The sequence below is a fragment of the Scardinius erythrophthalmus genome, assembly GCF_964197995.2.
Source record: "Scardinius erythrophthalmus genome assembly, chromosome: 13".
NCBI classification, from domain to species: domain Eukaryota; kingdom Metazoa; phylum Chordata; class Actinopteri; order Cypriniformes; family Leuciscidae; genus Scardinius; species Scardinius erythrophthalmus.
Window position 1 is genome coordinate 25,745,601 of NC_138233.1, and position 14,957 is coordinate 25,760,557.

A 14,957-nucleotide genomic window follows, 5' to 3' on the forward strand; every position below is an offset into this window, starting at 1 on the left:
TTTATGGCCTTGATTTCAGGAGAAAAATCTGCAGAATTCATTAAAACTGGTAAACGGTGTTAAACTGACCTGTAACAGGAGCGGCAGCAGCAATCGCAGAAGCTCGTCTTCTCCAGGTCTGATCTTCTCGAAACACTCCAGCACCCAGGTGAGAAACTCATGTCTGTCTAACATGCCATCCTATGTACACACACACACACACACACACACACACACACACACACACACACACACACACAATAAATAATCACATCCACAAAAAAAATTGCCAAATGAATTATAAATGGTAGTATGACCAATATCACATATCAAGAAATGTTACATCTCATTTTGCTCTATTCAAAAACAATCAGCACATATCATATATACACTACCATTCAAAGTTTCGGGTCTTTTTCAAATAAATGTATAATTTTATTCAGAACAGACTTTTATAATGCTAGAAAAGGTTTCTATTTCAATTAAATGGTTTTCTTTCTATTCATCAAAGTATCCTGAAAAAAAGCATCATGATTTCCACAAGAATATTAAGCGGCACAACTGTTTTCAACATTGATAATAATAAGAAATGTTTCTTGAACAGCAAATCATCATATTAGAATGATTTCTGAAGGATCATGTGACACTGAAGACTGAAGTAATGATGCTGAAAACTTAGCTTGGAATAAATTACATTTTAAAATATATTCAAATAGAAAACAACATTTTTAAATATTACTGTTTTTGACCAAAGTAATGTAGCCTTGGTGGATAGAGTCTTTTCATAGACATTTAAAATCTTACTGACCCCAAACTTTTGAATGGTAGTGTATAGATTAATGGTGAGGTGTGTCATTTTTCATGTTCAATTCTTTCTCCTATCCAAATTTAATCAACTAAAATAAGATATGACTATAATTGAGCCATGATGAGCACATAAATGACACGCATCAGATTTACCAATACATATATTTTTGGATACATCAACTAATTAAATGATTTACAAATAATTTGAGACTTCATTTCATTTTATTAGTTGGAACTAAAGATGTAATTCTAAGATTATTCATAACAGGTGAATGATTCGCCAAACTAACATAATAATAATAATGGGAGAGTTATGACTTCAATTTCTGACTGGACGAGTCACATTTGCAGCTTTTACAGAAATTTAAATTTTTAGGTGAACTCCCCCTTTTATAATGTCATCTTTGTGGGACATAACTCTAAATTCTTTGTTGAACTCACTTAAAGGGATACTTCACCGATTAGCATTAAAGGAGAACTCTGGTCAATTTTAACATTGAGCTCATTTTTTTGTACATTTGGAGTGCTGTCAATACAGAGAACAACAACAAAAATCGGTGTTGCCTACACTGAGTTATTCTATTTTTAAAATTTGCACCCTGTTGACTTCAATGGGGCAAGTACTAAACCTGCTTTTAGCCTCTTAACATCCTTGATGTGTCATTACAAGTGCACAGGTCATGTGAGTTATTCCTTCAGAGTGAACACGGGTGAATCTGACTGCAGTAGATGTGAAAGATATGAATAAAAATGATGTTATTTCAGCCAGCACACACACCTGTATTTACATCCTGTTTTCGGTTGAAGTCCAAAGTAGTCGATTGCCGAGTTCACGCGCGTGATCATAGGTAACTAAACCTATACGCGTGAACTCGACAATCGACTACTTTGGACTTCAACCAAAAACAGGATGTAAATACAGGTGTGTGTGCTGGCTGAAATAACATAATTTTTAATAATCATCATTGTAGGCAACACTGATTTTTGTCGTTGTTCTCTGTATTGACAGCACTCCAAATTGACAAAAAAATTAGCTCAATGTTAAAATTGACCGGAGTTCTCCTTTAAGCTTTGTATCAGTAGAAACCCGGTAGTATTTTTGAATGGCCGTGCTTCCCTTCCTCATGTCCCCCTGAGACGAGAGATTTCTGTATTGTGTGTCTGGAAATAAACCTCCGATGACGCAAAAATCGTCATTTTGCGTCATCTGAGGCTTTTCTGGCCAGAGGCTAGAGACTACAGCCAGTAGTAGGAGCTCGTCCCGCATGTTTTCAACCCGCCCGTAGGGGGATCTCACGATAAAACTCTGTAACCAGTAGGCGTGGCTTGGGAGTGGCCTCATAGGGCAACGAAGCAAGTGCATTCTGGGAGTTGTTGTCTTTCATCCACATGAGCCAAAAATAAATTTTCTGGCTTTTCTCAGTCTAGAAGGCACCAACTAATTTCACATTTCTACTACATAAATGACCCAATTTAAATACACATTCATCTTTCCAGCAGTGAAATATCCCTTTAATAACAGGACAGTAAGACATTTCTACCTTCGCACAGTATAACACCATGACACCCAGACCTAACACAATGACTTCAGCTCTGACAGCCTCTGTACTACATGAGATGGCAACACACAGCATCTTTAAAGTCACCATGAAATCAAAATTGACAACTCTTGTTTGTTTTTGTTTTTTTTTATGGGATATTATAGAGCTGCACGATTCTGGATAAATTAGGAATCACAATAGAGATTTTCAAATAGAGATCACGATTGTCCCACGATTCTAAACAGACGAACTAAACAAAATAACTTGTAACTTTCTATAGGTTCTGACAAAATGTGAATTGCTGCAGTCATAACTTAAACATTAAAATAGTTAGATTAATTTGAGAGAATTATAAAAATGAATGGTTTGAATGAATGATTCAATGACTCACTCATAAATACTTCACTTGTTTGGCCCTGTCCCAAATGGCACCCTAAGCACTCGCGGTCTTCCTACGAGTCCGCACTTTCGTGTCGTAACGCCGCTTTGACTGTCGGGAGGAAGTCTGATGCAGATCTTGCATCAGCGCAGGCTCGGCAAAAGTGCGCATATCGACTGTAAAGGGGGCACTCATGAGCACCCTTCTAAAAAATAAAATGACAAATGGGACACCCTAAAAAGTCCCAACGGACACGCGCACACGGCAGCCATTGTAAGTCCACAAGACCAAAAGTGCATATGAAGTGTGCCATTTGGGACAGGGCCTTTCTTTACTGGATGAATCAGAGTTTTTGTGCAAATCACTTGAATGAATGATTCAATGACAACGCCATCTACTGGTGTAACGATGTAGACACAATCTTTATTTGAAGTTGCTTACAAAAGGTGATTTGCTCTATTTTGATTGCTACCATAGACATCAGTGTTTATATCCGAAATATAATCTTTTACACCATGTACTTCTGATAATTTGAATATATGTAACTTCCACAACCATACTGTGATGTTCACAAGACATGTTTGTGAAGTGGTTTCATTCCTAAACATGACTTCTGCTCTCTCTGGCTCAGATATGAATGTTCCGCTGCGATTTTGTCAAAGGTTTAATAGACACACAGGCTAATCGTTGTAATTTAGGAACAAGATCGTTTAACGAATAATCGTGTGGCTCTAGGATATTGTAGTATTTATTATAAATGATTTATCTGTACACAGCCTTATTCTTTTAAATCATGTGTCCCCTCCCACTTGCAGCAACATCTCCTTTCTTCTCTGATGACGCATTTACTGGTGCGAGGACAGGACAACCTGTCACTCACATGAAACTGACCAATAGTAAACCACAAGCATCCAAACAATTCCCTATGGACAAAATCAAGCCCCACCCTACATCCGTTCTTGCTCGAGAAGCAGTTTCACTCGGATATACGTCCCAATAGGGAAGAAAAGACGTTAGTTTCATACAGACTTTAAGTAAATATGGGCCCACCCACCTGGAACATGAACATGGCCAGTTTCTCGTTGTACTCCCACTGTTTCATAGCCGTTTCGACCTCCGCAGGAGGAGCGGGCAGAGGAGACCCGCAGCCCTGGCTGGGAGACTGTCTGTAAAACTCCGCCACCTTCTGCAGCTGCTCCCACAGGTATTTAGTAATTATCTGAGTCCATTCTACAGAAGCCAGATAAAACCAGTGAGGCATTGCAGCACAAAGCCCAATCACACAGCACAACAACAGAGGACATCCTATCTTCTTTCGAGAATTAAAAGAGGACAGTTCTTATATGAGAATCTCATACAGAATGATGCACATTTACCACACTAACCTATGCAGGGGTCAATGACATGCCTCTTCTTCACCTTGGTTTCAGTTATGGCAGCGTGATACGCACATGTCATTTTAATCATCCAAGCAGATCGCATCACCGGCACAGAGTACTTGGCAAGGTAGCCGAACACTTCCTCTTTCTTGCTGAAGATAGGAACCTAGCGCGCACACACACAGCAATTAGACTAATGCAAACCCCAAGAGCATTTGACCTCCCACTGTGAAACACTGTAATGCTCAGAGGTTTGCGCACTATTAACATATTAGGAAAATACAACAAGTGATCTGTTCAGAGTTCAAAAAAAGGAACAAGGCAAAAGCGAACCTTTTTAGCAAGCTGAGTTAGGGGTTTGGTCCCGGCCAAGTCCGTGAACCAATTATTAATGGAGCTCTGTGACCTGGCTGTGACGAGCCAGAAATTGTCCTTCTGATTGACCTGCGGCTTCCTCTTCCCAGTGTCTGGAAATGTGTTGCAGCGTAACTTCTCTGCAATGATGCTGCTGAAGTTTGAGCTGATCTGAAAAGCAGAAGGAAACAGGAATCCCCAGTGTGAATGAATGAGGATGAGATGGTAATAAAATGCATGCATGCAATTGACCTCTGAATGAATTGATAATCTTACCTTTGAAGGGTTGAAATTGACATTTTTAGCGCTGCCATGCTCATCGCCCGAAACAGCCGGCTGGTTGTTAAATCCTTGCTTGACGTTCAATGCCGTCAACTCATCCTAATAAACGAGAGAGTGATAGTTTCAGTTACTACATGCATATCTCATTACAGTGTGGAGGAGAGTCAATCAAGCGCCAGTTAATCAGAGTTAATCAGTCCTCCATCCTTATGAGAGCTCAAAATTCATCAAGACGACAAACTGAAAAATCTGAAGGCACAAGTATAAGAGATCACATGCAATGCTGAAAAATAAGACATGTGATGCAATCCACACACACACACACACACACACATATTCTGTTGCTTCTATCTTCTTGACACAATAATGGTTGTCTAACGTTACCTGGAAACCATTTTTAGGCATCATAGGCACGTACATCGTTTTTGCATGCATAGATTATTAATATACAAAATTCTAAAGGAGGCAATAATGCCTACAAACGTTGCCTATCTAGACAGCTCGCTAGATTTTAAAACGCATCCATGACAAACACTTCAATCCACGAGCAGTTGTCAACAAACATAAACAACACGACAGTACTTGTTTACATCTTAAATAAAGCTTTATTGATTGCAAATAATTATTTCATAATTATAAAAACACAAGATAATGATTATTAACAGCCGTACATTTCATATGACGCGCTTTTTAAATGGCACTGCGACGATGAAAGTGTCTTTAAACAAAAAGCTCGATAAATATAGATCCTTACGTCATTTTTATACACTAATAAAATATCCCCTTTGTCTCTCTAGCCATCTGCAACAACAACTAAAGATTAAGACCGAAATAATTTTAGGGCAACACATTATGTTTTTCTGTTCAGCTAGTCGAGCCGTTCGGTTCATTGTTATTGGTCGTTAGCAGACGGCAGGGCCTCGTCTTAACATGCCTGAAAAAACACCCTGTAATTCACTATTTAAACGTTAAATGTGGCTAGAGAGGAAGAGGGAAAGTGGCCTAACCTCCTTTTGCTTCGGGTCCTGTGGATAGACGTCCGGGGGACCGAGTCTGGGCCGTTTAAGAGGCCTGTGTTCGTAGCTCAGAATGCCGAAGGCAGCCATCATCCCCGCGGCATGTCAGCCCGGTGTGTGGCCGATCCTGAGCGCTGCTGCAGCGGCTAGAGCTCCGCAGCTTCACCGATGCTTCCGCTACGACGGGATTGATGGGAAAATACAAGACAACATAAAAGTCCCTTCAGTACAAAATAATGGAGCTTCTTTGATTATAATCACTTTATTTGTTCGATCTAGAGCTCCTTCAGCGTCGTGGTGGTTATTTTGTTTCGTGTTGTGTTTTTTTTTTATTAGATGAGCGACTGCAGGCAAATTAAAATGCATGAGGCTACATGTATATTACTGCTTAGGATGATAAAAGTCCAAAGTGGGAACCATGAAATATTAATATTTTTTCCTATGAAATGTTTATATTACGTTTGTCTTTATATAAAGTTTCATATTTATATATATATATATAAAAAATAAAAATAAAAATAAAAAAAAAACTTTATGGTGTTTAAAGGCATGCAGGAACAAAATTACATGGAAATTAAAAAATATTCTTTATCTTTCAACTTTGACAAAAGTCTTACGCACACAAAGCAGTTAAATGTATAAATATACTTTTTATTCAATAAAACATTTTTAGAACAATCAAGTGTTCAACAACCACAAAAGTATAATCTCTGGATCTTAAAGAACAAGGCAACTCTTAATGATTAAGATATCTAAGCTTGTGAACTGATTTGTATTTATCTTGATATTTCCAAGATTAATATCTAAACAGATACTGCATGGTGTGGCATACATTTATTTAACAAAAAACTAAAAATAATAATTAAAAAAATAGACTGCCAAAGGCCTATAGATCCAAATTCCTGCATAATTCAGTTACCTGTGCAATTCAGCCTGGAAAATATAAACAACTGTCAATCATTCCTGAAAAGATCATGCAGTGAAGTCTTGATATGAAGAAGTACAAGCACTCCTTAAGAATCTAAGGAATTTGTTTAGGATTTTTGTTGAGAAAATGATGTCAGATAACAGAAATATGCACTTAGAATACAAATAAAAATAGCACTGTCTTGATGAATTATTATAAGAAATCACATTGCACATTTTCTCTCTAAAACACTTAATTGCACAATGCTTTTGACAGATATCCATCAAATATATAACAGCAGAGGCACATAACTTGCACAGTATGAGTGACACCACCACCAACAACAACAAAAAAAAAGAATAATAATAATGAAAATAAAACACATTTCTCTTTTTTGGTGCTGATCTCTGGAATGATTGATATGAGAGACTGATTTGAATGTCATCTTTGGTTGGATTCATATGCATGAAAACGTCAGATACATATAAGGCAATTCAATAATACCTTATGGTCAATACATATCTTGCATACTTTATAGAGCCCAACATGAATTATAGCAAACGTAAATAAATCACATTTATCAGTGTGCTAAATTTACTTGACGCAAGAGACAGGACGCCTCTCTGGCAGGCAGGATTATTCACACATCAACACAAATAAAGTGCCATCAACATAAATGTTTCCATTGGAAAGCTGTCCTTCAAGACATCATATACCGTATGAACTCAAAATCACTCATTGTGCGAACAACAACATTATCATTATCTTAAAGTATAACAAACAAACGGAAAATCTCAGTTTCAGTTTCAGCAGCTTGAAGGATTTTAACTCTGCATCTGGTATACATCTTCTCAGCAGCAGGTTGGAGGGCCTCTCGTCCTCTCTGAATGTTTCGTTGAGCAGAGGGTCCGTGTGTTAGTTCTTACAGGTGAGCGTTTCTTCTGCTGCCACCATCATGGCATGGAAACATGAGTTTTCATTGGCCAGCAAGTTTGAAGGGGTGTCAAACTCCAAAATCTATATCAAAGATGATAAGATGTTGCATGAACATAACTTTATCTATATTTACTGTTTATAGTCCATAATGTATACATATAGGCAGTTTTTTGACGTAAAATATCAAACCAAATGCAATCTCTAAACAAATGACACATTTTACACATTTATCTAATTTGAGACTCAAAGCTGAACCTTTGGAGCATGAACATGTTCTACAAACGCTGTCCCTTTGGGTTCACTGTATGATTATCATTAAAACAACAGCAGATGAAAGTGGAGACCCACCTGCCCCTGGTCCAGGACCATGATCCTGTTACAGTTCAGCACAGTGTTGAGACGATGGGCGATCACTAGAGTGGTGCAGCCGCTGAAAGAGCTGCGGATAGTGTCCTGTATGAGGCGGTCTGTCTCTGTGTCGATAGCAGCTGTTGCCTCATCTAAGAGTAGGATCTGAAATACACATACAGCACAAGTTTGTGATCATCAATGTTATAGTCAAAATCTTTTCAATGGACAATCGTTTCTCATTTCTTCTTCATTTCAACACCCCATGAAATGGTCATACACTGATGAGCCAAAACATTATGACCAGTCTCGTTGATCATCTGCACCAGCTCCAGTTTGGATCCAACCTCTTATGAAGACTTCAGATGACCCAACACCTGTGAAGAGACGGCGCCAACTCTTGACAGGACTTCAGATGATGCCAAATCTGAATCAGGTTATGGGAGAAATGTGTCTCGACATTCTGCGTAGCGGCAGACAAATCAGGGTGCGTATGATGACCCCTTTCCACCGTAGAAAACACCTACAATGAGCGTCTGAACTGGAACTTGGTGCAGTGGAAAAGGGTCGCCTGATCCAATGAGTCTCGTTTTTTATTCTTCATATGTACAGCCACACACACAGCTGGGGCAGGACATATTGACTGAACAATAGTCTTTCATTTTTGTTCAAGAACATTCACAAATAATTCAGTAAAAATGTGTTTAACTGTCTAAATCAAGTAAAGTCTGGTTCTCAAACAGGGATCACTAAGAGACCTCAATTCAAAGAGAGCTTCACAATGACTTTTGGTATTTTATTTAGAAGAAATTTTGATTAAAAAATATATTTAAAAATCATTCTAATCCTTATCCAGTAAATCATGAACAACTGTAAGAGTCACGTAAATTCATTGGTTAACAAGAACATTCAGTTCCTAAACTTCTGGAATCCTGATGTCGTTGTTTTGTTTCTTCTAATATTGTTGTGGACAATGGAGGATCTTGGAGGCAAAAAGGCTGAGGAACTTTAATTTTTCCCAGAAGAGGATAATTAAACTGAGCGAACTGCTTAAGTGTCACAGATCAGATGTAATTTCTGATATAATTCCATGTGAACTGTTCTGTACAGACAGTTACATCATATCCCTTTCTGATATCATTGCACATTTTGTGCAAAGCTTCCCAGGATTATATGATCGGCAAGTTTAAAAAACAAAAAGAAAGGATTGGATAAAATGTTATACTAGCAAGAGTCATTCACTGTCTGCCATGTGGTGGCAATGTTTCACCATTTTACAACAGCTGAGATTCACCAGAATTGTAGATCAGTTCTTCTCAACAGCAGGAGAAACACAATGATGCAAATAATATACTGCGACAAATCATATAATCAAATAGAGTTAGGGCAGCAAAATAAACCGGTTTATCAATTTTAAAGTTTAAAACTGTTTGGTTGACAACATTCTTCAAAATATGTTATCTTATGTTCCACAGAAGAAAGAAAGTCACACAAGTTTGGAACGACATGAGGGTGAGTAAATGATGACATAATTGAAAATGTTGGGTGCATGTATGCCACCACACAAGAAAATGAAATGAAAATGCGTCACTAAATATGGGATCACTTGAAAAGAAGATAAACATGGCTTGAGCCAACCACAATGTGTTTTGTGACAAAATGTTGGTGATAAGAACTGGTAAAATTAATGACCAGTAGGTAGTTAAAGGGATAGTTCACTTTGAAATTAAATTTTGGTATGTTTTAGCTTACCTCAAGGGCATCCAAGATGTAGGTGTCTTTTTTTCCGCAGTAGTTTCAATTTTGATATTTTTAGGTCGAACCGTTCTTGTCTGTCAGTCGTATAATGCAGGTCTATGGTCACTGTCTCAAAGAGCATGCACAGAGTCCAAATTAAAACAATTCCCCATCGTCCAAATGAAACAATTCCCCATCGTAAGAACACATTGATGGCCTAAGACACGAAACGAGCGGTTTGTGTGAGAAAACGAACAGTATTTATATAGTTTTTAGCTCTTATACACAGCCACGTCCAAGTGATCTGAGGGCGCTCGCGCATCCTGGTGTGTGACGTGTGCGCAGACTGGTGCATAGATGTCGCCTTAAAGACATTCGTTCCAATGAACTGGCGTAGCCAAGGCGACATCTAGTGTATATATCTATGCACCAGTCTGCGCACACGTCACACACCAGGATGCGCGCGCGCGCTCAGATCACTTGGACGTGGCTGTGTATAAGAGCTAACAACGATATTTACTGTTCGTTTTCTCACACAAACCGCTCGTTTCGTGTCTTAGGCCATCAATGTGTACTTACGATGGGGAATTGTTTAATTTGGACGATGGGGAATTGTTTTAATTTGGACTCTGTGCATGCTCTTTGAGACAGTGACCATAGACCTGCATTATACGACTGACACACAAGAACGGTTTGACCTAAAAATATCAAAATTGAAACTACTGCGGAAAAAAAGACACCTACATCTTGGATGCCTTTGAGGTAAGCTAAAACATACCAAAATTAAATTTCAAAGTGAACTATCCCTTTAATTAAAGAGCAGAGCTGAGAAGAAGTGTTCAGGAGTTAATCCAGTTAATCCTAACAGTTACCTTGCTGTGTCTTAGAAGAGCTCTGGCCACACATAGAAGTTGTCTCTCTCCCACTGAGAAGTTCTCTCCATTATCGGTCACCTCTGAATGTAGTGAATTGGGCAACTGGTTAACCTGAAACCAAATCAACACATTACAACCTCTAAGGCACAGCTACTCAAAGAAAATAATTCCAAAACCTCCTGCTCTTACTCACCATGTCCTTAATGTGCGTTTTCTCCAGTGCTTCCCAGATCTGTGCATCAGTATAGTGATTCCAAGGATCCAGATTTGATCTGAAGTTGAGATAAGCAACTTAGTCCACATGGTCAACATAAACTGACCCTGGTCTTACTGTGCACGATTCATAAAGTGCGTGTTATTCCAAAGAAAAAAAATGCTTCTCTTTGCAATCTTTCGTCAAAACATAATTATTTGCTGATTTTGCTCAACTTCTGAAATTACTTAGGCCCTGTTTACAGCTGGTATTAAGATGCGTTTTGGTCGATCGGATCACAAGTGGACGACACAAAATACAGGCGTAAGCAGGGTTCTGAAATGTTTGGAGTTGAAAACGCATTAGACCGGACTGCTTTCGTAGTGTAAACATTCATGTGGTTGAATATGTTTGAACAGCCACAAAAGATCTCCTACTCTCCGCCTACTGACCTAACTCGTAAACATTATGGGAAGCGCGCTTGCCAGATGGGATTTAAACTGTGCACAGTGTTCTTACCATTCCTCATTTCTAACATTCCTGATCTTACGGCTGTCAGATCAGAAACTAAATCTGCTGTTCTCCGTGTCTTTTTCTGTCGTCTTCGGTGCGTTCATATGTAAATTGTGTGAGCTTATTTTGTCCTTTAGATCAAAAGATCTAAAAAAACACATACATTTACCCACCCAGAGACACTCCACCTCAAAGAAATCAGGACAGAAGTGGTTGAAAGTGGACAAAAGAGACGGATTAAAACACCAGGTGTACACAGGGATGTCTCTTCCTCGTCTACTGTGATCCGACCGAACAAAACGCATCTTAACATGAGGTGTAAACAGAGCCTTTGTTTTGGCCCTCCATTCTGGTATGCAATGCCCACTTTTTCACAATCTGATCAATTCCACATGGATAAAATGTAGTGTAACTTTCACACTGAAGGAAGTGAACTGCATCGTTTTGACTTCAGGACTTCAGCTGAAAGCACATGGCTAGTTTTAGTAAAGTGACGTGGACCGTACCTGACAGTACCAATGAAAAGAACCGGCTCTTGGGGGATGACTGACAGCTTGCTCCTCAAGTCCTCCAGACCAATGTGAGCGATGTTGACACCATCAATGATGATTGATCCACAGCTGAGCTCCACTAGTCTGAAGAGTGCAACACCTAGTGAAGATTTCCCTGAAAAAACAACCAACCTGTGTCACAATCTGTTTCCTCCACCAGTAATATGACTCGCAGTACAGATGAACACAAACAGCATCTGATAGGATTAAAAAAGTCAAGTAGACAAGTGTACCTGAGCCCGTTCTGCCAACTATCCCTACGGTCTCCTCTGGAAGAACGCTAAAGGAGAGATTCTTCAGAACCAGAGGAAGGCCATCCCGATATCGCATTTCTACATTCTGGAAGGTGATTCGTCCACCCGATGGCCAGCTGGAAGCGGGAGCGGGGGATCCGGCGATCTGTCGAGGACCTTCGCTTTCCAGGTTCTGAGTAAATAAATGGTATAACGTTTATACTTTGTCCTTCAGAACTCAGTGAGACTGAGTTATTGGCTTCATTAATCACTGTAAAATGCTCTCCGCCACTTGGGCGGCAGCTAAGACAGCTGTACTGTTCTGCTTTGATAAAAGTCTCCTGAAACAAGCTGTGTCATAAGCTATGATGTTCTGGCTGGCAATAAACGCATCCCATGAAGCCTGCTGAGCGGCATGTAGGAGACTCACTATGCAGCGCACTGACCGCTGGGCTCAGTAAAGAGCTGTTGTCTTGTGTCAGAGCTGTGTCAGTTGAATAACAAAGGGTCTGTCCCTTTCTATTTGCCATCGACACAACCAGCACGCATGTGTCACAGATGCTTCTACCTTTATGTAATGATTGATCCGCTCCACTGAGGTAAATCGGGCTTCGGTTTCAGAAAGGAGCCTCACGGTGAACTGAAACAGGCCAGTCAGCTGGATATGGGAAGGGGAAGAAAATGGACAATGAATAACAATTATGAGCAATAGTAAGCAATGCTAAGCAGCGGCTCCTGCCCTACAAGCTTCCAAATGTCCCCAACTCGGCAGTGAGAGCAGCGCACCTGTACAGCGTAGGAGATGGCCAGGCCCGCGTAGGCAGGGGGAATGTTGCCGTGCATTAAGACGATGAGGAGGGCTATAGTGGTGATGAGAGAAATACTGATGAGATCCAGACGAACAGCCAGCCAACGCATAGCACAGCTGAACAGATAGTGACACGCTTGGTTTGTGTCAAGCAGAGCTTGATTCCTGGTGGAATAGAACAGATATTTAGCTAAAGTCCTCATTTTGTAATTTTATTTATAACATACTTTGAATATTGTATATATGTATAATACATCTACATATATAATTTGTGCTCAGTTTTTAATGTTTTTGAAAGACGTCTATTATTCTCACCAAGGCTGCATTTATTTGATAAAAAAATACAGTAATATTGTGAAATATTATTACAATTTAAAATAAATACAATTCCAGTATCATTACTTTAGTCTTCAGTGTCACATGATCCTTCAGAAATTATTCTAATATGCTGATTTGCTGCTCAAGAAACATTTCTTATTAATACTATCAATGATGAAAACAGTTGTGCTGCTTAATATTTTGTGGAAACCGTGATAGATTTTATTTCAGGATTCTTAAAACACATACAATATTAATTACAAAGTATTACTACATTGGGTTTTCAGTACAGTGACACCAATTTTTACATTTCTTTCGCTGTTTGTGTGTAGGATGAACATTTAGTCAAATTCAGGTGGAAATCCAAAATATGCCCCAAAGTGGAAGTGATTAATGAATAGAAAGTTCAAAAGAACAGCATTTATCTGAAATAGAAATCTTTTGTAACATTATAAATGTCTTTACCATCACTATTGATCAATTTAATGTGTCCTTGCTGAAAAGTATTAATTAAAACCAAACATTTCAGCGGTAGCATATATATGCATTCATTAAGTACATTCGTGTATAACTGTAACCTTCACTACAATATAAAACAATTAGTTCCAGTCCTCAAATTTGATTGGTCTTTGATTTTACATTATTATCTTATGCAATGACATTTGTGAGTGTGACGTTTTGAAATTTGAGAATACTTTCTGGGACCATGGTACATAAAGACCTCAAGTAAAGTTTCCCCAGCATAACTTCAGTGTTTCAGTGAAAAGTTCTGCAAGGTCATGGAGGACATTATGATGTCTGAATATTACCTGTGTATGAAGTCAGTTCCCCTGCCGTAAGCATAGATAGTGGACAGTCCTTGCAGACTGCTGGTGATATGAGAGGTGAAAGGGGATTGGCTGATATTTTCCAGGCGCTTCAGCTCACGAATGAGAATCCTTTGGGTAAAAAGGACAATCGGAAAAGTACATTTATTTATTTATATATATATATATTTTCAGTCCCTGACAAAAAGTCACCCAGTCATGGAATATGAGCAGCGATATACGGCTGAGTTTTGATCAAAGCTCTGGCTCATCTCATCTGCTTATCTTTGTGGCTCACAGAACTGCCTGTGATGTGACAGGTTAGTGGCGAGATGGAGGCCCACAGGGGACAATAATAGTGAGACTGAGGGGATCTTCCTGGCTGAGCTGCAGTCCTTTCTGGCTTCTGGACTGATTTATACGGGGCTTTATGAGGCCTTTCACACGTCAGCGCTATCGCAGACAGGACAGCAGAGTCTATCTGCAGTGTGAGGCAGAGGCAGAGGCCATTACTGATGAAAAACTAGCCTAATTTTAGCTTGTAAGTGCATATATAAAAAAGGCATGGCTTGTGAATAATGTCAGTAATGAATTATACTTTTCTTAAAAAGAGGCCATGTGAATGAGGACAAACCTGCCCTTGATACGGAAGACAGATTCTTTGAAAATACATGCATGAGGGTGGTTCTGTTGTCTTTTTAGAGCAAACGCACACATCTGAACACATTTCACTTCAAAGAGAGAAACAAATTTTGTGGTCAAAACTAGTGGTCATTATAAAGATTTGAGAGGTACATAAAATTGCTGACATATTTAAACATAAAAAAATGGTCAAATATTATGTAAAATATGTTTAGAAATTCCAGCAATTTTATGTACCTCTCAAAAATCTTTAATTATAAACATATTTTATTATATTTATACACAATTATTTTAGTTTCTATTTTCTTAAAGGGATAGTTCAACCAAAAAATCTCAATTCTGTTATTAATTAC

General features: G+C 38.9%; 2 protein-coding genes across 15 annotated transcripts in view; both read right to left on the bottom strand.

Moving 5' to 3' along the window:
- Window positions 1-5,887, bottom strand: part of med12 (mediator complex subunit 12) — a 31,867-nt gene extending 25,980 nt beyond the window's left edge. For 10 of the 12 annotated variants that reach the window (XM_081382642.1, XM_081382643.1, XM_081382649.1 and 7 more), the window contains exons 1-6: window positions 5,729-5,887; window positions 4,716-4,820; window positions 4,419-4,610; window positions 4,092-4,251; window positions 3,761-3,936; window positions 70-180 (exon numbers count right to left, since the gene is read on the bottom strand). In XM_081382642.1, the coding sequence (XP_081238768.1) occupies window positions 70-180; window positions 3,761-3,936; window positions 4,092-4,251; window positions 4,419-4,610; window positions 4,716-4,820; window positions 5,729-5,830 (846 nt within the window). In that variant the 5' untranslated portion in view covers window positions 5,831-5,887. The remainder of the gene's footprint in view (window positions 1-69; window positions 181-3,760; window positions 3,937-4,091; window positions 4,252-4,418; window positions 4,611-4,715; window positions 4,821-5,728) is intronic. The other 2 variants (XM_081382645.1, XM_081382644.1) reach the window with 1 other exon arrangement.
- A 486-nt stretch (window positions 5,888-6,373) lies between these two features.
- LOC308700699 (ATP-binding cassette sub-family C member 5) overlaps window positions 6,374-14,957 on the bottom strand; it is a 43,643-nt gene continuing 35,059 nt past the window's right edge. For all 3 annotated transcript variants that reach the window (XM_081382456.1, XM_081382455.1, XM_081382457.1), the window contains 9 exons: window positions 13,966-14,094; window positions 12,817-13,003; window positions 12,599-12,688; window positions 12,031-12,223; window positions 11,753-11,912; window positions 10,734-10,812; window positions 10,538-10,651; window positions 7,929-8,093; window positions 6,374-7,661 (listed from right to left, as the gene is read on the bottom strand). In XM_081382456.1, coding sequence (XP_081238582.1) covers window positions 7,560-7,661; window positions 7,929-8,093; window positions 10,538-10,651; window positions 10,734-10,812; window positions 11,753-11,912; window positions 12,031-12,223; window positions 12,599-12,688; window positions 12,817-13,003; window positions 13,966-14,094 — 1,219 coding nt within the window. In that variant the 3' untranslated portion in view covers window positions 6,374-7,559. The remainder of the gene's footprint in view (window positions 7,662-7,928; window positions 8,094-10,537; window positions 10,652-10,733; window positions 10,813-11,752; window positions 11,913-12,030; window positions 12,224-12,598; window positions 12,689-12,816; window positions 13,004-13,965; window positions 14,095-14,957) is intronic.